The sequence below is a fragment of the Carassius carassius genome, chromosome 5, assembly GCF_963082965.1.
Source record: "Carassius carassius chromosome 5, fCarCar2.1, whole genome shotgun sequence".
Taxonomy (NCBI): Eukaryota; Metazoa; Chordata; class Actinopteri; order Cypriniformes; family Cyprinidae; genus Carassius; species Carassius carassius.
In genome coordinates, this window is record NC_081759.1 from 6,561,657 (window position 1) to 6,585,694 (window position 24,038).

Sequence of the window (24,038 nt, forward strand, 5' to 3'; positions counted from 1 at the left end):
ACAGAAAAAATATTGTTCTTGGCACACAGCACAAGAATACTGACTGTGAAATAATGCAGTGTGGTGCAATGATATTTGAGAGCTGAGGTTAATTTTTGCATCAGTCTTAAACCCTGAAACATTTCGAAAATTACATGGTAGAAAACTTTTTTTTTGTTATACCAAGGAATATTTAAATGAATGAATGAACAAACAAACAAACAAGATATAATTAAGTTTAACCTGTTATAGTTTTTGTCAATATTTTGAATTTGTTATTTTCTGCTATAATTTTAATTTTAGTTAGTTTTAGATTTTTTTTTTTACCGTTTATTTTTAATATGTATGTATAGTTTTATTACTTTGTTATTTTTAGTAAATCAAGTTGAAAATGAAAATGATAAAAATTGTTGTGGCAACTATCTTAAAATAATTTTTATATGCTACTTTCACTAGAACCCAGTATTTTTTATTTTTTTTTACTTTTTACAGCAAAAGAAAACCAGTCTCCCCTCAGCTTATATCGAAATCCTCCAACGTTTTGCTTCCGCGTTCATCACTTTTCACCGGAGCTTACGCTATGCCTACTTCATCCGCTAGACACCACTCTCTCGTGAACGTGTGTACCACAGTTAGCGGAAGCTAGAGAACTATCCCTTAAAGAATTGGCCAATGAAAAGCATTTATTTTGGAGCATTGTTTTCTGGGTAAGCTGTAAGCTAACGATAAATGAATACAAAAAGTCTTGATGTTTTCTAGCACAAATGGCACACGGTATTACCAGAATGCCTTTATCAGTCTGCAGTGCATCATTGCAAACTACGTTTGAGATGTTAACCCTGTCAACAAACAAAAGGTCTGTGAAGAATGACAGATTTTGTCACAGCACGTCTCAAGATACTCCAGGCCTGAGATCGAATTATTGATGAATAGAGCAAACTCATTGTATTCAGATAAGTCTCTCAGTAAAGGGGCCCATCAGGGTTCGGCCCAGAGAGCACGTCAGACAAACCCAAAAAACCCCGGCTGGCCCTTCAGCCCCATGTGGAATGTTTGGTAGAGTGAGGCCTCGGGAAGGCAACTCAGGACACAGTGCAAAAATACAGCTGCTGCGCGTCATCAGGGACATGGCAGCTGGCCAAACCAAAGACAGCGTGCCTACAGGCATGCATTGAGCCCAAGAAACATGGCCTTGTATATTGTGTGAGAACACACGACACACAGATGACGGGATAGTTTCAGAACACAGTCAAACTCGCTGATGAGTTGGTTTACTGGCATTGTCAGCAACTTTTATAACCACAAAACAGTTTATTACATTTATAATTGTATAACACCATTTAGAAAATACATTACTGCTGTGCCTGGTGGGTCGTGACCCAACAATGAATGACAAACCAGGAAAAAACAATGCTTAGTTTAACTAAAACTAAAAACTAAAAATAAACAAGATAGTTTAGTTTGTAGACAAACTTTAAGTTGGCTTGAAAAAGTCTAGTCAGAAAGTTTGAAGTAGTTTTAAAAGCTTAAAGTTTGAGGGTTTTTAGTTTAAAGTTTTGAAAGCATAAAAAAATAGATAAGAAATAGTAAACTACCATATTGTTAGCATGATTAGCAAGTGACAGGTATGTTGCTAGCATGATTAACAAGTTACTAGCATTTCGTAGCGTGTTTCCAGCATGATTAGCATGTCACTAGCATGTTGCTGGCCCAATAAGCAAGTAACTAGCATGTTGGTAGCATGATTAGCAAGTGACTAGCATGATTAACAAGTTACTGGCATGTCGTTAACATGTTTCTAGCATGTTGCTAGCAGTGGCGGCTCCTGCCAGTTCTCTCAGGGTGGGCAAATGTTTGCATGATTAATGAGGATAGGTCACCCATTCAATTGATAAACTAACGGCTAGTTAAAGATGTAATGGGAACTGAACTACTATAGTATTAATTAAAAATAAACTGACATTAGGAATCAATCTCTTGTTCTGCTTATGTTTCTATATGCGTGTTAACATAATTCAGCAGCAAATGAAGACTGAAGCCAGGATGTGGTTACTTCGCAGCCTGCTAGCCTTTTTCTCCACTCATTCCACGTCCTTGAAAATCCTTGTTTATACGACTTCCTGCCCTTTTTTCTTTTCTTCACATTTGATAAAGATATTAAAGTAGTTTTTAATTTTTTTCTTCTTGTTAAAATTCTAAATAGTTTTTAAATATTATTGGATGTCACTGTTCCCACAAGTCGTTGCACAAGTTAAGGTTACGCACGATGACGAAAGCACGTTAGGGCTAGCCCTCCCGGAACTCATTAAGATTGCATTACAGTGCCTGCAGTTCGAAAAAAATTGTCTTTGAATGGAAGTCTATGAGAGCACTCGTGGCGATTCTCAGTTTAACAGAAATCAAAATAAATAGAAATAAAAGTGACTAACATGTTGATAGCATGATTAGAAAGTGACTAGCATGATTAACAAGTTACTAGCATGTCATTTACATGTTTCTAGCATGTTGCTAGCATGATTAGCAAACTACTACGATTTTGCTAGCATGATTATCAAGTGACTAGCATGTCACCAACATTTGTCAGCACAATTAGAAAGTGACTAACATGTTGGTAGCATGATTAGCAAGTGACTGGCATGTCACTATCATTCTGTTAACATGATTATAAAAGTGACTAACATGTTGATAGCATGATTAGCAAGTGACTAGCATGATTAACAAGTTACTAGCTTGTTACTAGTTACTAACAAGTTACTAGTCATTTACATGTTTCTAGCATGTTGCTAGCATGATTAGCAAACTACTATGATTTTGCTAGCATGATTATCAAGTGACTAGTATGTCACTAACATTTTGTCAGCATGATTAGAAAGTAACTAGCATATTGCTATCAGGATGGACAAGTGACTAGCATGTCACTGTCATTTTGAAAACATGATTAGAAAGTGACTAGCATTTTGCTAGTATGATTAGCACGTGACTAGCATGTCGCTAGCATTATTATCAAGTGACTAGCATGTTGATAGCATGATTAGCATGTCATTAGCATGATTAGCAAGTGACTAGCACGTCATTAGCATGATCAACAAGTTACTAGCATATCGGTAGCATGTTTCCAGCATGATTGTCAAGTGACTAGCATGTAGCTAGCATGACTAGCAAAGTTACTAGCAGGTCATTAGCATGATTAGAAAGTGATTAGCATGTCGCTAGCATGTTTCCAGCATGATTTGCAAGTGACTAGCATTTTTCTAGCATGATTAACAAGTGACTAGCATGTCTGTAGCATGTTTCAAGCATTATTAGCAAGTAAATAGCATGTTGCTAACATGATTAACAAGTGACTAGCATGTTGCTAGCATGTTTCCAGCATGATTAGCAAGTGAATAGCATGTTGCTAGCATGATTAGCAAGCAAGTGACTAACATTTTGCTAACATGTTTCCAGCATGATTAGCAAGTGACTAGCATGTTGCTAGCATGATTAGCAAGTTACTAGCATGTCGGTAGCATATTTTCAGCATGATTGGCAAGTGACTAGCATGTTTCCAGCATGATTGGCAAGTGACTAGCATGTTTGTAGCATGATTGGCAAGTGACTAGCATGTTGCTAGCATGATTGGAAAGTGACTAGCATGTTGCTAGCATGTTTCCAGCATGATTAGCAAGTGACTAGCATGTTGCTAGCATGATTACCAAGTGACTAGCATGTTGCTAGCATGTTTCCAGCATGATTAGCAAGTGACTAACATGTTGTTAGCATGATTAACAAGTTAGTAGCATGTCGCTAGCATGTTTCAAGCATGATTAGCAAGTAAATAGCATGTTGCTAACATGATTAGCAAGTGACTAGCATGTTGCTAGCATGTTTCCAGCATGATTAGCAAGTGAATAGCATGTTGCTAGCATGATTAGCAAGCAAGTGACTAACATTTTGCTAACATGTTTCCAGCATGATTAGCAAGTGACTAGCATGTTGCTAGCATGATTAGCAAGTTATTAGCATGTCGGTAGCATGTTTTCAGCATGATTGGCAAGTGACTAGCATGTTTTCAGCATGATTGGCAAGTGACTAGCATGTTTGTAGCATGATTGGCAAGTGACTAGCATGTTGCTAGCATGATTGGAAAGTGACTAGCATGTTGCTAGCATGTTTCCAGCACGATTAACAAGTGACTAGCATGTTGCTAGCATGATTAACAAATGACTAGCATGTTGCTAGCATGTTTCCGGCATGATTAGCAAGTGACTAGCATGTTGCTAGCATGATTAGCAAGTTACTAGCATGTCGTTAGCATGTTTCAAGCACGATTAGCAAGTGACTAGCATGTTGCTGGCATGATTAGAAAGTTACTAGAGTGAGGCAGTTTCAACTTTGCAAGGACAGTCAGGCACTTCTGACTCACAGCCTGTAAGTAATGTTAAATTTTTTATATTTAAATAATTTGCCAATAAAGTTTCAAAAACAATTTGAGTAGCGCTTGTTGTTTCTCCGATCACAAATGCAGAAATGGTTTTATGTTTATGCAGAGCAATACGCAACGTAACGTGTAAAAAGACAGTAGGACTATAAGTCATTATAATCAGTAATTATGTCCCCACTGGATGCACCAAATGCCTCTTTGTAATGGGTTCCGTCTCGTCTAGTGATGCCCAGATCGAATTGAATAGTTTGAAACAGTTTGTGTCTCCAGTACGCACTAATCCACAAATTACTTAAATTATTCGGTTTATAAACGTACCTGACACTCCCTCTGATGTTAAATAAACCAATATCCCAAGTTATTCAGATACTCCTAATAGTACATTGTAGGGCTGTCAAAATGGCTGAAAAACTAAATTTGAATTTTGCAAATAAATATTATCAAAATTCGAATTATATTTGATTTTAAAATGCATAATTTCAGTTAGGGTGAAGAAAAGCTTTTGGCTTCTCTCCTGAGGCCACAAGAGGGTGCACTGAGCAAAATATTAATAATGCACGATTATTTAAAGCATAAGAATACATGACTGTGAAAAAAGTGCATAAGATTTAAAATAATTTTTATAAACCAATTATAATTAAGTTACTTAAAGAACTATAAACAAAACAGCATCATGTATGCATGCATAGTTTAATGCAAAGGTGGGAAAGCCAATTACACAGAGAACAAGATCTTCTCCACATTGATGTTCTCTTTTTCCACAATATTTTTAATAAACATCGCAGCAGCGCTGCATCTAGTTGCTTCAACTGGATAGGCTAACACTTATATTGTCATCTCATCTCGTGCGCCACTGATAAAGACCAAAGTATAATTTGATCGTCCGCGTCCACACACCTTCCGCATTATGTAATTTTCGTCATCAAGAGGGCTCGCGGACAGCCGCGTACCCCATCCGCGCAATCTCAAAAATTGCCTGCACGCAGACAGGGTGCACGGCTGTCAACAGCGCATGCACAAGGTGAATGATGACAGAAGTGGTACTGCTTGTTAAGCTCGTCCGCCTTTTGAAAGCTGTGCAGATGAGGCTGTGTGTGAGATAGATCAAAACGCAAAATGTGAAGTATACCCGGGGCGGGCCTTAAAGCAGCCTCCTTAACGCACACCTAAATTTAGATTTTTATTTTGAATTAGACGAATATTCGAAATTAAAAAAAAAATTTGACAGCCCTAGTACATTGGCTGAACTGCTGAGTCTTGTCCTGATGCGAAATAGCATCACAGTATGGTGAGGGGCGTAACATTTCCGTCACACGCTTGAGGCATTCGGCCAATCACAACGGATGGGACAGCTGGCCAATCAGAGCGCACCTTGCTTTTTTAGAACAATGAGCTTTGTAAAAATCTACACGTTTCAGAAAGGCAGGGCAAAGAGGAGAAACAATAATGTTCATTATATGGAAAATAAAGTAGCACTTTATTTTTACAGTCCTGTTCCTCATGTACTGTACATACTACTGTATGTGCTTATCATAGTAATTACAATAACTATGTAATCACTAGGTACTAACCCTGAACCTACCCCTAAACCTAACCCTACCCCATGTAGTTACCCTGTATTACAGAACTTTCTTAGATCAATAGACTCTAAGTACACTATAAGTACATGTAAGTACACGTACTGTAAAATAAAGTGCAACCGAAAATAATGTTTTGTTTTTTACCTTAAACTGCATAAACACATTACATTACACCAAATACACAAAATAATGTTTTTTTTTAGCAACGTCATATGTCCCTTTAAAATCTGGTCTCAGAAGGAGACTAAGGAGATTTTCAAGCCAAATTATTTATATAGATATAGTTGCCAAAGAACTATTTCTATTTTTAGATATTAAAAATATTTAACACAATAATAAACACAAATTCAAAATATTAATCAAAACTTTATGTAAATTCTACTAAAATAACACTTATTTCAATATGGGCAGGGTGTGTGATATGCCCTCATTCTCAAACACCATCAACAAAACTTACAGAAATTTAAAGACAACACAATATTAAAAACAGGCAAGAATGCGTGACCACAGTTTGTTTTGTGAGTAGAGAAAAACCAATGATATTCAAGAAACATTTACAAACCAAAACTGTCAATGCCACGTACTGTAGGCCTGCAACTAGCAAACATTTTGATATTTTGAGTTGGTAACGATAAATTACTAGTTGCAAGGCTGTGAGCACAGATTTAAGATTCAGCAACTGAAAAACACATATATGCATCGAAACGGTGATGTATTCATATTCAGCATATTTGCAGTAACAGCTGGTGTGGATTTTACAGCAATGAGTAGTTGTGAAAAGAAGCCCTGTGGCTCTACGGGCCAGGAAATACATCACCATAGTCCAAAAACTATCTCAAAATCTCTTCACACGCTCGTCCTGATGAGGAACCCAGAAAAACAGACATTTGGTATAGCAGCAAGTCTTTCTTTCAGTAAGGAATATGACACTAAGTGCACACTGTTCTGTTAAAATGACTTACTTGTGCACACATAAAATATTTGTTAGATATCATCTAGATGGGGACAGTGAGATCTTATGCAGGAAATGCCATGGAGCACATGTTAGTTGCATAGGAAAGGAGGCATTTTGCACAGTCACATGTCTTGGAAACCAGACAGAAGCACGCAACAGTCACACACACACACACACACACACACACACACACACACACACACACTCCTTGTGGCTATACACTCTCTCCTCTGTCCAAACTTCCTTTCTCCAATTTAGTCATCGTCTGAATAATCTTAAAGCAACAAACATGCACTCAGCCGAAACTAAAGATCAGCCCCAGCCCTGTCTGAACAACTGTAGATCAAGCTTGCCATATCAATCTGTCTCAAACAGTTAGTTTATCTCTTTGAGTGTGTGGCCGTTTCTCTGTTCATGTGGTTTCAGAGTTAAAAATGACATCCGGTTACAATGAACAAATCAACTGCTGAGGAATCATGCTACAATGAACTTTTTTTATAATTCAAATAAAATTTGCAACTGGAGATCATCAGCATGCTGTCAGAGAATGAAGCAAATACAATCAAATGTAATTTACCTCTGTGTGACTTCAATCTGTATAAGATAAGAGAGAAAAAAGAAAAAGGAAAAAAAAAACTTGATCTGTTTGTTTTCTGTATTCAAGTAGCAACTCCAAGGTTCTTCAAAGAATATCACAGCCCTAAAACGTGTACTACGACGCTACTACCATTTTCAGATAATGTATATATTTACCATGGCACCAACGTTGGTAGCATGTCCAAAAACAGTACTTGACAGGCCTTAGGCAGTTTTGCAAAAGTAAAGTGAGTTGTAACAGTGTTTGTGATGATCTGCAGTAACCATCATCATCAATCTGCATTAAAACACTAATAAACTCGAACACGCGCGCGTACACGTTCTCACATTCTGCTCGCAAAAACACATTCCACCGAATCCACCTGCATTCCTTCACTGCCACACTTTTATTTATTTTTTTCTCAAATAACTTTCATTAGCTAAAAACAAATTACTTGCATTTGAGGCTAATGTTTACGAGGTTAGAGCAAACCTAACTTTTAGTTCTAGCCTATATGACATTAACCCTCCGCACTGAAATCTGATCTCCTTCAGTGACTCTGAATCATATAAATATATGAAGTAGGAAATAAAATATGGCCCCATATGCGCCATGCAGTCCTGCCATCAAGACCCAAACATGATGCGTGTTATAACATGATATTTACCCGGTGAGTCTCTCCTCCATATAAGAGCGCGACGCTCTGTAGCGGCGGGTTTCTTCGGATGTGAAGTTTCAAGCGGGGTCCGTGTTCAGCCAGACCCTCCTCACCTCCACTGCTCTCTCCCTACAACGCCAGCGCTCTCCCCATTTGCCTCTGTCTGAGTCTCTCTTTCTCTCTCTCTCTCTCTTTCTCTCTCTCTCACTCAGTTCAGGAAGTGATTTCGCGTTCAGTCTGACATCATTCTCGAACGCTTTCAGGAGTTTTTAAAGACACAGTCGGACCGTCCCGTACATTTCATATCTATTGAACAATTATGGCAAGCAGTTTTAACATGTATTCCTCAAAGTAAACGCCACTATTAAATAATAAATGTACAGGCAGTCTGGTAGGCTATTATTCCAAAGAAACCAGACTGGGTGATTAATCACCAAAGCAGATAACCTTAAAGGAACTTCAGAATAGTCTGACGGTACTTTATCTCAAATTTATTATGGCCACTTAACAAATACAAACATAAATGTATATGGGACAGAACACACCTACTGTATACAGAAAGCCAGGTTTCCATGTTGAGTGATCAGTTATACAGTATAGCACTGGATGAGTTATAACTCACACATATTTGAGTACTGAATGCTGCCTTTGACACATTTTGTCCCAGTGAATTTGTCCAACCATCCACCTCATTAGCGACAATCCTAACCATTTAGTTTTGCTAGTTTCATGTTTTGTACATCACTTACTCCACAATCTCTATTTCTCACATAATGTAATATTTTACCCACAAATTAATATCTCATATCCATTTTTTTTTTAAATTAATTTGCTAAGTGTAATGAGCAGGATAATGTATGGGGAGCGCAGGGGACAAACTAACTGGGGTAAGTTGCAATACACGTGGTTTAAATATTTCCACACATTCTATAATAACCATATCTACACTGTATGGAAAAAAGTGCACCAAAATTAAAAAAATCTTATGAAGATATTACTTATTATAAGATAATAATTATTTTACCATAGTAAAAGTACATTTCTGGCTTGATTTTTATCATAAAAATCTTTTATTTTATCATAGTTTTTAGTATTTATGTAAAATAAGAAAAATCTGGTAAGTATGTTCATTTACTATAAATGTACTCAATAGCTACTTGGTAGGGGTTCCTTTTGCTTTAATTACTGCCTCAATTTGGTGTGACATAGAGGTTATCAGTTTGTGGCACTGCTGAGGTGTTATTTGACAGTTTCTATGACAGTGGCCTTCAGCTCATCTGCATTTATTCGTCACTTGTTTCTCATTTTCCTCTTGACAATAGCCCATAAATTCTCTCTGGGGTTCAGGTCTGGTGAGTTTGCTGGCCAGTCAAGCACACCAACACCATGGTCATTTAACCAACTTTTGGTGCTTTTGGTAGTGCGAGCAGGTGCCTGTAAAATGAAATCAGCATCTTCAAAAAGCTGGTCAGCAGAAGGAAGCATGAAGCGCTCTAAAATGTCTTAGTAAACAGGTGCAGTGACTTTGGTTTTCAAAAAACACAATCGACCAACACCAGCAGATTACATTGCACTCCAAATCATCACAGACTGTGGAAACTTAACACTGGACTTCAAGCTACTTGGGCTATGAGCTTCACCCTCCTTCAGACTCTTCAGAACTTGATTTCTAAACTTGCTCTCATCTGAAAAGAGGACTTTGGACCACTGGGCAACAGTCCAGTTCTTCTTCTCCTTAGCCCAGGTAAGACGTCTCTGACGTTGTCTGTGGTTCATGAGTGGCTTAACAAGAGGAATACGAAAACTGTAGCCCAATTCCTTCACACACGTCTGTGTGGTGGCTCTTGATGCCTTGAACCCAGCCTCCATCCATTCCTTGTGAAGTTCACTTAAATTCTTGAATTGATTTTGCTTGACAATCCTCAAAAAGCTCAGTTCTCTCAGTTGGTTGTGCATATTTTACTTCCACACTTTTTCCTTCCACTCAACTTTCTGTTAACATGCTTGGATACAAGGCTCAGTAAACCTTTGCAGGTGTTTTGAGTTAATAAGCTGACTGGCATGCACCATATTTTATTTTGTTGAGATCGTGAATTAGAATTAAAATGTTATATTATATATAAAATAAAACACATATAATAGAACATAAATTGTTTTTTTTTAAACAAAGTGCTTATTGTAACATGATATTATAATAAAAAAATCAATATTCATCTTTATGGCAGAAGATACAATACTGTATACAATCTTGAAGATACACTACAATCATCACGTTTACAGTAACAATTTATTCTGAAGCAATATTTTCATCAGTGTTCTATCAGCTTACATACTCAAAACTGCATATTTTTATTTACCTTAACAAAGGCCTATTTTTTACAAATGGATGAATAATGTTTTGATATATTAAACATAAAACGTTGAATACTGATATTTGAAATTATTTAAATAATAAAAAGATAATTTAAATGTAAAATTAAAAGCGCCAGTAGGCGGCATGTTAATAAGTGAGTCATTGCGATTGAACCGAATCATTTAAATATTTGATTCATTCACGAACGAAACACTGTCGTGTTGCTCAGAGACGAAAAAGTAGCCCTGTGGCTACTGATCTCTGTTATACAGTAGATCAGTGGCTGTGGCTTTGTTTGCCATTATTCATGTTATCGAAATAGTGTTAACACAGGCAATATGGGTATCTTAATAAACTTCTAGTTTATTTAACTGTTGTAAAAAAATAAAAATAAAATAAAAAGTCATTTTTGGAGAAAAAAAAGAATCGTCGTGTGAAATTGATTAACTATATTAAGTTGTATAAATATATAAATTTTCTGAATTTATTTTAATAGCTGAATCATGCAGTGAAAGAGCGCACTGTAAATGTGCACGTACACTATACTTCAGGTAATGCCTGCACTAGCTGACTCTTTAGGTGTTTAGATTTTTTTTTTTACGTCTGAGATTAGAGCAAAATAGCTCAATTGTCATGGTATGTTACTTAACTATATCATGTTAAACATTTTGATTTTTTTTTACATCCATGTGTTTCTTCTGAGTTTCTTTATGTGTGGTACGCTTATTTGTTTTTAAGTCTTTCACAAAGAGACAAACAGTGAGCCTCAACAGCCCGACCTTATACCAGAAATATCTTTTTTTTCTCTCAGATCAGATCTTTTCATGTAGAAGTGATCAAGAGTTCAAATTTGATTTGTGTGCATTGATAATGATGCAAGTCTATCAACATATGTGACAAGACTTTCAAAACGGATACAGCAAAAGTGAAGTTGCATCATCTCACTTTCTAAATAAGCACCCTGTCGAGACGTGGTGCAAAACACATGAAAAATACACCATGCTCTAGTCACGGCCAGCTTCACTGTGCAGCGAGGGGTGCTGTGTCTTTCAGCACTTCCGTCACCAGCTGATGTTAGGGAATTTAAGGTTTTGTATTGTTTTTGAATTTACAAAAACGAACAAATTCAGGCCATTTTTAGATGGCACCACTGCAATAGGGAAGTCGTGGCCTAGTGGTTAGAAAGTTTGACTCCTAACCCTAGGGTTGTGGGTTCGAATCTCAGGCTGGCAATATAATGACTTAGGTGCCCTTGAGCAAGGCATCGAACCCCCAACTGCTCCCCGGGTGCCACAGCATAAATGGCTGCCCACTGCTCTGGGTGTGTGTTCACAGTGTGAAAACATGCAAAAGATCAAGGCAATGAGGCAAGGAACAAGACTGGGAAACAGGAAACTAGGAAGTGCTTGGTAAGGTAGCTAGGCTAAACAATACTTGTGTGAAACTGATTTATATAGTGTGTGTTATTGATAGCAGCTGTGTGTGATTGGTTTCAGGTGAGCTTGTGATTAGAGCAATGGAGCATGGGAAATGTAGTCCAGAAGCCCCCAAAGAGAGGCTTCCAGATGCTCTATACACTCTAGGAGGTTGGTGGGATGGGGGAGTGGCCCAGGCAGGCCCGGTTCTACGGGGGTGCTTGAGGGTGCTAAGGGGTGCTAAGCACCCTCAAATAAAAGTGAAAGCACCCTCAGATGAAAAATTATTAATAGCACACATAAACAAGATTTTGCCGAAAATAAAACACAGACGTATTTCACACTCTTGCCTATAATAGGGTAGCCTACACAAAATAAATAAATTAATAAAATGAAACAAATATATATATATATTAAATAAATTATTTCGTTATGCTTTCATGTTTAATGCATTGTAGTTGTCCTTTCGTGATCGCGATACGCAAAAGTTGAAGCTGTCTCTTTAATTGCCCACTTTGCTTGCGTGCGTGCTTCCCGCTCAGAAAACGTAAAAACATTCAAAATACCTCAGCTGATAAACGTCATGTCGACAAGACGCGCTGTGTTCTGTGACCTTTTTTTCCACTGCCCAGGGACAAGCATGTGAAGAGTCAGTGGCTACATATTTACTAACACAGAAGTTTAGCCTGAACCTCGCGTCATTTTAATGACGTTTCTCCAACATAATGTTCTCCAACATAAATGCTTTCAAGTCTGGATTCGCAAGCCGTTTGAAGGAAGGTTACAGTACTGAATATATTTGGATTAGCTTCTTCCTCCTCCTCCGAATCACAACCTGTAAGTATTATTATTAATAATTGTAGCATGCTCAATAAGTATTTTGTGTAACGTTATGTAACGTTAAGCTAGCGCAGCTTCTTGGTCTTTTGCTGTCAATTGTTTTGAACTGCTTGTCGTTGTTATTGGAGTTGTCATAAAGAATATAGCAGCAATACCTTGGTGTAATAACGTTACTGCAGCAGTGCTTTATCAATATGTTTATGCATAACGCTAACAATGAATGACTGATTGGGTGTTGATGTGTTGTCATGGTTGTCATATTGTACAGACCCGGCAGTCAGCGCTAGTGCATTATGGGTAATTGTTTGTTGGGAGTTGATTTATGCGTAATTACTGCAATATGGTTGGGGTTTGTGTTAGTAAAGTTACGTGTGTTTATGTTCAAGTTAGGTTGGATGTTCTTGGTACATTTTCTGCCTTGTTATGTAAAAATGTGTCTCTCACCTTCATGGAGAGAGATGTGTGTAGGTGTAAGGCAGTGACTTTTGGCCATTCTAAGAGTGTTCAATTGAAGTTGAAGCCGGTTACAACAAGGGTATCACCACAGTGTAGGTAGGCTATGTGTGGCATGTTTTAATGTTTTGCAAAGTGAAGATTGCTGCTTGTTTACATGCTATTCTATAATTTACTGCCAGATCGTATATTGTTTAACGTAACAGCAATTACAGTAGTATTGTTGTATACAACATCCCCAATTTTGAGATACTATGTTTCAGACTGATGACTGAGCTATTTCCTATGATTATGTAAGCAGCACCCTCACTATAATCAGAAGCACCCTCAGTGATTTGGTTCTAGAACCGGGCCTGGGCCCAGGACAGAGGCAGAGCCAGCAGAGCAGGAAGCCTGGGTGGAGCTGAAGGAACAGGACTGCTCCCCAGGTGCCGCAGCATAAATGGCTGCCCACTGCTCCAGGTGTGTGTTCACAGTGTGTGTGTGTGTTCACTGCTCTGTGTGTGTGCACTTTGGATGGGTTAAATGCAGAGCATGAATTCTGAGTATGGGTCACAATACTGTTAGTTTGCAAGCAACAGTGTGGAGTGACAAAATTCATCCAAAAGTCTTTCTCTTTAGCTTCTCCAAGCTCTTTCCACAATCTACTGCTTCTGCAGTTCTTCTAGCCCACCAATAACTCAATTAGTTAACCAATCTCGAAATGTCTCCTCCTTTGGCTCAGTGGCCTCCCTTACCGCTATAGTGTCCACCAACGGGTTCTAGGGATACCGCCACGATGGAGACCAGCTGCTTTCACATTGAAGGCCATAAACAAGGCCACTCTAACTCCATTTCCTCAGTCTCTCTCAGGATGAGGGAATAACTCTTCCAGAGTTTGGAGTTAAAAAATTACATTTCCCAGCTCACCCTCACAATCTGTATCAGCTTACCGATAAGTCAGTTGGAACCTCTTCTAGGGCCTCAACTAGGGTCTCCATGAAAGCTGAATATCTGAGTTGCTGTTTGGTACATGGGGACAGATCACAGTAAGACCCACTTCAACAGTGGTTTAAACTGCAGTTCTTGGGAACCACTGCTCCACACATTTTGAATGTCTACTGTAATGTAGGAGCAGACAAGATGTGAGGGGTGCGGATCCATGTGCAAGCTTTTATTTAGAAACATAGTCAAACACAAGCAGGGTCAAACAAAGGCAAACAGGTATGTTGAGGGCAAGACACAAGAGTATTCCGAGAGCATACTTGGGTCGTCGATCGGCGAAAAATATTCAAAGGGCTTGACAAGAGGTGTAATACGAGGTCACAAGCAATAGTCCAGGCAGGGGCAAACAGAGTCCAAACGGCAAGTCAATAGAGAAAAAACCAAAAACATGTAAAAGATCAAGGCAACGAGACAAGGAACAAGACTGGGAAAAGGGAAACTAGGAAGTGCTTGGTAAGGTAGCTAGGCTAAACAATACTCGTGTGAAACTGATTTATATAGTGTTTGTTATTGATAGCAGCTGTGTGTGATTGGTTTCAGGTGAGCTTGTGATTAGAGCAATGGAGCATAGCAAATGTAGTCCAGGGTGATGTGTAACAGTCAGTGTAGTGTGAAAGTCCATGTGAAGAGCGGGTGACCTCTGGTGGTGTGTGAACAGAAGCCCCCAAAGAGCGGCTTCCAGATGCTCTATACACTCTAGGAGGGTGGTGGAGCGGAGTCGGAACGGGGGAAGGGATGGGGGAGTGGCCGGGGACTGAGGCAGAGCCAGCAGAGCAGGAAGCCCGGGTGGAGCTGAAGGAACAGGAGTCCACCAGGCCAGAGCAGGCGGAATTGGAGCCCACCAGGGCAGAGCAGGCAGAACTGGAGCCCATAAGGGCAGAGCAGGCAGGAAATGGAGCCAACCAGGGTGGAGCAGATGGAACTGAAGTCCAGCAGGGCAGAGCAGAGTCAAGCCAAGTCAACTTTATTTATATAGCGCTTTAAACAAAATACATTGCGTCAAAGCAACTGAACAACATTCATTAGGAAAACAGTGTGTCAATAATGCAAAATGACAGTTAAAGGCAGTTCATCATTGAATTCAGTGATGTCATCATCTCAGTTCAGCGATATCGCTGTAAATGAAGTAACCCTAACTAAGCAAGTCAGAGGCGACAGCGGCAAGGAACCAAAAATCCATCGGTGACAGAATGGAGAAAAAACCTTGGGAGAAACCAGACTCAGTTGGGGGGCCAGTTCTCCTCTGACCAGACGAAACCAGCAGTTCAATTCCAGGCTGCAACAAAGTCAGATTGTGCAGAAGAATCATCTGTTTTTTGTGGTCTTGTCCCAGTGGTCGTCTGAGACAAGGTCTTTACAGGGAATCTGTATCTGGGGCTCTAGTTATCCTGGTCTCCACTGTCTTTCAGGGCTGTAGAGGTCCTTTCTAGATGCTGATCCACCATCTGGTCTAGATACGTACTGGATCCGGGTGACAGCAGTGACCCTCTGATCTGGATACAGACTGGATCTGGTGGCTACGGTGAACTTGGAATAAGAGAGAAAAAGACTAAAATTAGCGTAGATGCCATTCTTCTAATGATGAAGCAAGTACATCGGGTGTTATTGGAAGTGTTCCTGGTTCCGGTTGACCTAATTAATGCAGTCTAAAATTCCTTTAACGGATTTTGATATTAGAAGCATATTAGTGGAGGACCACCACAGCCAAGCAGATGGGACAGAAGTCCACCAGGGTGGAGCAGATGGAACTGAAGCCCACTAGGGCGGAGCAGAGGACCACCACAGCCAAGCAGATGGGACAGAAGCCCACCATGGTGGAGCAGATGGAACTGAAGCCCACCAGGGCGGAGCAGATGGGGCTGGGACAGCTAGGGAAAGCAGAGACAGACAACACAGACAGTGCATTCATGGTCTCAGGGACCGAGGCAGAGAGTTTATAGACGGCCACCATAGCCATGACAGGACAGAACAATAGTTCATAGACGGCCTTCATAGCCATGACAGGGCAGGATGAAGTTTCCCAGATGGCCTCCATAGCCGTGACAGGACAGAACAAGAGTTCATAGATGGCCTTCATAGCCGTGAAAGGACAGACAGGAAGTTCGTAGGCTGACTCCATGGCCATGAAAAGACAGGCAGTGAGTTCACAGATGGGTACAATTGACACCTCTGGAGGTTCTGCAGCGGTTGCCGCCACCTCTGGAGGATCTACAGCAGTATCATAAAAAAACAGCGAGAGTTCATTAATGGGTGCCACCATCATGCAAGAAGCTGAAGCTGGCTTCACCACCTCAGAAGGTTCTGCAGCATGAGCTGCCACCTCTGGAGAAACTGCAGTGGGCGCCATCACCTCTGGGCACAAGACAGTGTGAGCCATAACCTTGGGAGGGTCTGTAGCATCAGCTGCCACCTTGGGAAACATCATAGTAGGTACATTGGGTGTTATTGGAAGTGTTCCCGGTTCCGGTTTACCTAATTAATGCAGCCTAAAAATCCTTTAACGGATTTTGACATTAAAAAATCTGTTCCCCTCTGAATTGAAATTCTCCTCCTGGTAACTGTGATTTAATGGGTTTATTAAGTCCTTAAACAAAACCTCATCGTACAGTGGTACTTGATAAGACAACTCACAGAGCTGCTGTATGTAATCCTCAATAGATGAACTCCCCTGTTGTAACTTGAGTAGCTGATCGACTGGGTCCATACCTAGACAGGGTCCCCTAGAAACGCTGCTGGATCCATGTGTGGCAGAGTATTCTGAAATGCAGGAGCCGACGAGACATGAAGGGTGAGGACAAGAGAGATAACCCGAGTACACGAGCAATAGTCCAGGCAGGGGCAAACAGAGTCCAAACAGCAAGACAATAGAGAAAAATCCAAAAACAGGCAAAAGATCAAGGCTACGAGGCAAGGAACAAGACTGGGAACAGGAAACTAGGAAGTGTTTGGTAAGGTAGCTAGGATAAACAATATTCGGCGTCGAATGGTGGTGTGAGAATGATTTATATAGTGTGTGTTACTGATAGCAGCTGTGTGTGATTAGTTTCAGGTGAGCTTGTGATTAAAGCAATGGAGCATGGGATATCTAGTCCAGGGTGATGTGTAACAGTCAGTGTAGTGTGAAAGTCCATGTGAAGAGTGGGTGAACAGATGTTTATAGACAGGATCATGACATCTACCTTATTTAACGCACCTGATTCAGATCATCAGCTCCTTAGGAGAGAGATCAGTGAACTGAACTGATTGTGTCAGATTCAGAAATATACAAAATATGCAAAGCAGTGGGTCCCGAGGACTGGAGTCGAGAACCACTGCTCTACAACACAAAATCACACTGAGACTACCTTTTCAATCCGTAATAAGAGATTCTTGAGAGCTAGAGTTGAGAAACTCTACCCTAGTGTATAACATCATATTCTGTTGCTCTTTTTTTGCGGGGTCCAAAATAATTTCAGTGCTTAAAGTTGAGTGTGACTTCATCCTAAATCTTCTTTCACCAACTCTAGAAAAATTTCAGAAGTATTTCTGATTGACAGTACTAGAGTTTTCTTAATAAGCAAGTTAAAAAAGTAAAAGTGGTCTGTGACATACCAAATAAGAATTGTAGAGGGATGACAGAATAATTAACATTCCAGAGGCCACTATTGTGCCGAGTCATGCAACCTGTGAATTTTCCATCACATAGGGCATGTCTTATATTTTGCTATTCCTAGCATTCATAACCACATCACAAAGAAAATGCCATTTATATTGCCTACTCAGGCCACTTAAAGACTGTAGAACTGTAGTCAGAACCAACAAGAAAAATCAAGTAATTGTGATGGACTGGATATTCTTAAAACTTCTTTACCAGTAGTTCTACAGGTCTGACACTCATCAATTGCTTATTTTGTGCCTCACCTAACATTGCAGAAATATTTGACTGGACTGCAAAGTGTTTTAAAATAACAAGGACATTCAGAACCACCATCTATATTTTCTAAATAGCCAAACTCTGGTTATAACATACCAATATATCATATCATGTATGTCTCAAAAATATGTGGATATTTTTTGATGCCCCTTACTGCCAAGAAAGCAGTTAAGTGTGAAATGATTACATGAAAGCCATCATCTGTTGTGATGGTGTTATAGGTATCCTATACTGGCGGTGAAGTACACCATGGATTTTGCCAGAGATCCCCTATGTACACTATTACCTGGACTGGCAGCGACGCAGGAGAGCCAGTGAAAGCAAACAGTGTGATACTGGATGATAAGGGGCATTTTACCATGCCCCTTAATTTGGCCCTTGTTTAGTTCTAGTTATAGAAATCGTTCTTGCCAGTGCTAACCTTGCCTGAAATCTTGCCTAGCCTTGTCTAGTTTTGCCGTATGTTTCTCTTTTCCTGTCTCCTTCTTATGTTTTACCATGCCCCTTCATATAGCCGTTGTTTAGATCTAGATCTAGAAATTGTTCTTGTCAGTGCTTATCTTGCCTTAAGTCTTATCTAGTGTGTATCCTGTTCTTCCCAAATTCCCACCAAAAGTTTTGCCTTTAGTTTTCTGCCATTGGCCATTTACAGTTAGAATTTGCAGATGTGTTTTCGCCCCTACCTGGTCGTACTGATCTGATTCAGCACCATAATGAGACAGAGCACAAGAAAAAAGTAGTTCAGACTGAATTAGAGGCCATGCTGAGGATGGGAGTAATAGAGGAGTCACACAGTGATTGGGCGTGCCCGATAGTTTTGGTGACTAAAACAGACGGCTCGGTGCGATTTTGTGTAGACTATTGCAGGGTGAACGCAGTATCAAAATTCGATGCTTATCCAATGCCGTGGATTGACGAGTTGCTCGATCGGTTAGGTACGGCTCGCTTTTACTCGACATTGGACTTAACAAAGGGATATTGGCAGATCCCCTTATCTCCCATATCCAAAGAAAAAACAGCCTTCACCACACCGTTTGGATTGCACCAATTTGTGACACTTCCTTTCTGCTTGTTCGGGGGCCCCGGCTACGTTTCAGCGCCTCATGGATCGAGTGCTGCGACCCCATGCTTACCCAGGTTAGGTGCAGATGGCTGTGGCCGACTTCATCTCCAGAAATGGGGGGGGGGGGGGGGGGGGTATGTGGTGGGGGAGGCGTGGTTCAGCGAGATCTGCGATGGGAGAGAGAGTGAGGAGACTAGCGGTGGTAAGTGGATCAAGTGAAAGACGATTAACACCTGGGTCTCGTTGCAGTGATTGGTGTGGGGAACCGGCATTTAAGCCGGCTGAGGATCTACTAAGACAGAGAGAGCTGGGGACTCGGGGGAGTGAGAAGCTGAAGAGCAGCGAGAGAAAAGACACGAAGACTGCAGTAGTGCGGCACTGAAACAGATTGTGAAGTACATGCGCATCTGGCGCGATTGTTTATTTTTGTTATTATTATTAAATAGTTTCCCACGAGCCCCAGTACGCCGACCACGGTCTCCTTCCTCTTTATACAACTGAACTTTGTTACACACATGCACTATGAACTTGAGATGATAGACTGGAGAATTGGGTGTTATTACTGCTACCTTCCTTCACCATCAAGCCTCATTGCTAAGGATTCTACACCATCACACCAAGTTGGCTCCTGGCATCTATGAGGTGTTCACTCATATGAAATGGAAAAAAATAAATAGACTTGTCTACTATGTGAACATCATGCAGAGGAAAGTGCAACAGTAGGCACTGGGGAGACCTTGTTGATGAAACGTTGATCGGGCCAAAGACACCTCTCTGGTGCACACTGATATAATGGCCAGAAAGACTAATTATTTCATATTTATGTTTGATGAACTCGATATAGGACACCAACAGCACAAGTACTTTTTACTATTTGTATCATTCTGCTTGTCTTGTTTTCCTGTTCCAGACAGACGGTTTTTAAGTAAGATTCAAAATATTTTGTTACACCACTAGGAGACAGCAATTGAAAGGTACTCATATTGAATCATTTGTTCAACCAATTTGTTCAAAAATACTGATTTATTTAGAAACAAAACACCACTAATGTGCGTTGCTTGGTTCAACTGTGGCTTTTTTGGAACTATTTGACAAAGCAAAAAATAGACAAAGTAACCAGCAATATTGCGTCTAAAAGGTTACTCTTTAATAACCTTTTGTTTATTTAACTTATGTATAAAAGTAGTTTTCAGTTGTGCTGGCTCCTTGTTACTCTTGTAACTTCTTAGAAACAACCTAATCCATTGCTAATTCTAAAGTGATGATTTTTAACTAGTAATGAATAATTCTGAATCTTTAGCATAAGAAAGCAGTTCCACAAACAAAAGGTCTTTGGCACACATGGTACAAATACAATTCTAAGAGTGTGTTGTGGTCATTTAGAAGCACAACTTTTTTGTGGCTTTCAAGCCAGTATTATGTAAATAAAGTGTTCAATTAGAATGTACATCCATCAGTGTTTTTGTTCTCTGGATATCAGTATCAGCCACAAAAACCCCATATCGGTCAAAGACAAAAACACAGAATATCTAGGACACATTTATTATACACTGAAGTCAGAACTATACACACTGGTAAGATTTACAGTTTTTATTCATAGTGTTTTGATGCTGTTCCTGAGATGTTACTGAACTGTGCTACATCACAACAACTATTTGAGCAGGTCTGCAGTTGTAGATATGTGTCCCTCCCTTTGACATAGGTGATACTCCAGTCATCCGGCAGCTGTACATGTGTCAGTTCATCAGGGCTTTGACCCTTCTGGGTTGGGCTGTACAATGGTTTGTCTGAAATGTCACTGGTGTCCATTCAGTTTCAGAACAAAAGAGCATGCTTGGCCAAGTGTGAGGCATATGATGTTTGATCCTCAAACAATAGGAGATTGTACTCACTCACTTTACTTTCATGCCAGGCTGGCGCCAATAACACCACACTAATGCAACTTGGGGCATCAGACTCATGCTCTGATTGGCACCATACTAATAATATGGTCTGCACACTGCAAGTAAGCTGAAAGTGGCCATTAGCGAAGGATATTTCTGCATGAGAATGGAAGGAAGAAAAACCGGGATTAAATAGCACCTTCTCAAACGCAAACATAAGAGGCACATGCAGATATAAAAATATATGAAACAATGGTTTACTGACATTAAAAACAAAACATAAATCGTATTTCCCTATGCACAGTGTTAGAATACAACACATTTAATTAATATAAAAAAAAAAAAAACAACAACAAAAAAACATACACGCTCATAAAATTTTTCTTACACTGGAATGAGAAGCAAGCTGTGGAAAAGGATTTCAGTTCTTTTTAATAGTGTTGCACAAATGTTCTCAGTTTTGTCAAGATGTGTAAAAGTTGCATGCTCAGAAAGCAAATCAAATGGAGTGTCATTCAACACAGTGATCATTCAACCAGTCCGAATTTCACATATCAACAAAGACCATGAAACACCATCCCAGGCCTCCGATCAGAAACATGGTAACATGCATGCTGTATATAAACAGATCATTGAGGATGCCAAAGTCCAGCCGGTGGTGACCCAGCAGCAGTAGAATGACGGACAGCTTGTATTGAAGGCGAAGGAAAATTCGCACGCTGACGTACTGCAGGCAGAAGAGTGCAGATAGTGCCACCCAGAGGAGGGAGGTTAAAAGACTGCAGCCAAAATAGAGAAGGAACCGGATGAAACTATACATCCATCGAGACTTCAGGTACAGGTCAAAGTTGTTGTATTTGCTGCGTACGAGCTGGGCGGTGCGCGCCGGACCACAGGCGGAGTGCATGCAGGTAGTGTGAGGGCCATGGAAGGAGCGGACCCTCCGTGGGATGGGAATGACAGGCATGGGTGGGCTTGGAAACCCCCTGATTTCAGGAAGGCCCACTCACAGGACTCTTCCAGTAACTCCAGGGCTGCATGTTGCATAACAGGACCACCAGCAGCTAACTAAAATGCAGATGGATGTAAATGCGATGTTCCCATGACTAAGTGCACTGGCGCTCATCCACTGGGCATGTCCATCACCCTGAAACTCTGGAGAAAAAAATAAATAATAATAATAAAAATTATTCGTGATATGCCAACATAAACATTTAGGCAGATTGATCAGCTGATTTTTGGCTAATATGAGTAATTATGATTGTATATAAGTATAAAAAAACAAAATGCACAAGATACGATAACACATGCTTTTCTAGAAGACTTGCTAAATACCTTGTTAAACCTATTTACCTCCACTGGAAACACTGATGTTCTCTGATTATATAAGAAGACAGTTATGTTTACTTACATTTTCACAGTCAGTTCTTCTACCATGTGTTTTGAAAATACATGCAAACTTTTTCAACAAGGTAAGCTTAGAATTATTCTATTTAAAGCATGTAGACTGATGACAATGTGTAAATAAATTGTAATTTAGAATTAATAGATACATTAGCTCAACTAATGCTATTGATATTTACCTTAATGCATTTGGCAGAAGCTTTTATTCAAAGTGATTTACTTCGCATTCGGGTTGTACATTTTATCAGTTAATGTATTCCCTGGAAATCAAAGGCAGTTTCTCTTTTATATATATATATATATATATATATATATATATATATATATATATATATATATATATATATATATATATATATATAAATAATTGTTCAGTCTCAAAAATAATAAGAAATGTGCAATAAACACATTGTTTAATTTAGATTACATCAGTAGCACTCTCACAGAATGCATTCCCTTGAAAAAGGGGAGTACCATGGTACAGTGATGGTATCACATAGTAATACCATGATACAGAATGAATACCCTACTCATAAACCGTATTTCTAGAGTATTCCAAGAATACCATTTTATACCTTACGATTACAATATCCTGTATTTCATAACACTGTATTTACACAGTACTCAAAATAATTTAATGGTACTATGTCTAAAATCCATAGTAATGGGTTTTGTGAAGGTTTAAGTGTTTAAAGAACATAAGGGGAATTTTCGTTTTTATGCAAACATGCCGAAATCTGCTTATATTTCATGTAATGGTTATTCTATAAATGCAAGGCCTCGTATAAAGGTGTTCTAAGGGCAGATCACATTATCACTCACCTCTCGTCATAAGCTTCACATATTGCATATAATATATACATCAAATGTGATTCTATATAGAATAAGTGAATGAAACTCACATGCGATTATGCTGCATTCATCGGCTGGAGAAGATGTGTGCTGCGGCGCGGAACACGGTCTGTCGCAAAACACACTGGTCCGCTGGTTACTATGACAACAGCCGGACAATTTAAAGGCGCAGACTCTTATTTATTTATTTATTTATTATCTCTGACGACAGTGAGCGTCGCAACAACGATTCTGCGTTTCTATTTCATTTTTCTTCTTAGGATATTATTATCAGAATAGTTCGTGCTGGTTAAATTAACTGTGGTCTCTTGTTTTGAGTCACAAGTGGCTTCTGTGAATTCAATTTTGATATTCGGTCTACTTTGGTGACTTTTTCTATAAAAATAAATATATTGTAATATAAATATAAGTAGCCTAAATAATATTAATAGATTCATCAACAAGTCTGCAGTAAACTAAAACTTATGTCGTACATGAATTATAATAATAATAATTATTATTTATTCATTTATTTATTTATTTTTACTAGTGGGTCTAATTTAATCCTCACAATGCCATTTGGTAATTTTAGATATAAGCCAGAAATCTAACTATTTCTCCCAACAGTAGGTTTAAAATAGCTTCCATGCACTTTGCTCTGAATTGAATGCTCTTGCAACAGTTTTCATCTCACAGCTAGTAACAGGAATGCCATAATGTTGAATAT

The 24,038-nt window shown here is 39.4% G+C and overlaps 2 protein-coding genes and 1 long non-coding RNA gene across 5 annotated transcripts in view; all 3 read right to left on the reverse strand.

Moving 5' to 3' along the window:
* Positions 1–8,456, reverse strand: part of LOC132140716 (nucleus accumbens-associated protein 2-like) — a 58,647-nt gene extending 50,191 nt beyond the window's left edge. Inside the window, exon 1 of the mRNA XM_059549625.1 lies at positions 8,182–8,456. The gene's annotated coding sequence lies outside the window, so the exon portion shown is untranslated. The remainder of the gene's footprint in view (positions 1–8,181) is intronic.
* LOC132140245 (uncharacterized) overlaps positions 1–18,855 on the reverse strand; it is a 146,769-nt gene extending 127,914 nt beyond the window's left edge. Inside the window, exons 1-3 of one of the 2 annotated variants that reach the window (XR_009433738.1) lie at positions 18,814–18,855; positions 16,849–16,974; positions 15,649–15,744 (exon numbers count right to left, since the gene is read on the reverse strand). This is a non-coding gene — a long non-coding RNA (uncharacterized LOC132140245). Of the gene's footprint in view, positions 1–15,648; positions 15,745–16,848; positions 16,975–18,813 lie in introns of those variants that run through there. The other variant, XR_009433737.1, reaches the window with a different exon arrangement.
* Positions 18,856–20,768: 1,913 nt separating this feature from the next.
* Positions 20,769–23,467, reverse strand: LOC132140717 (transmembrane protein 250-like). 2 transcript variants are annotated; one of them, XM_059549628.1, is made up of 2 exons: positions 23,383–23,467; positions 20,769–22,231 (listed from the first exon to the last, which is right to left on the reverse strand). In XM_059549628.1, exon 2 carries the CDS (start codon positions 22,041–22,043, stop codon positions 21,624–21,626), a length of 420 nt encoding a protein of 139 aa, XP_059405611.1. In that variant the 5' UTR covers positions 22,044–22,231; positions 23,383–23,467; the 3' UTR covers positions 20,769–21,623. The 2 variants fall into 2 exon arrangements, with proteins under 2 accessions (XP_059405611.1, XP_059405612.1); XM_059549629.1 differs by lacking the exon at positions 23,383–23,467 and adding an exon at positions 22,660–22,682.
* Between the last annotated feature and the right edge of the window lie 571 nt (positions 23,468–24,038).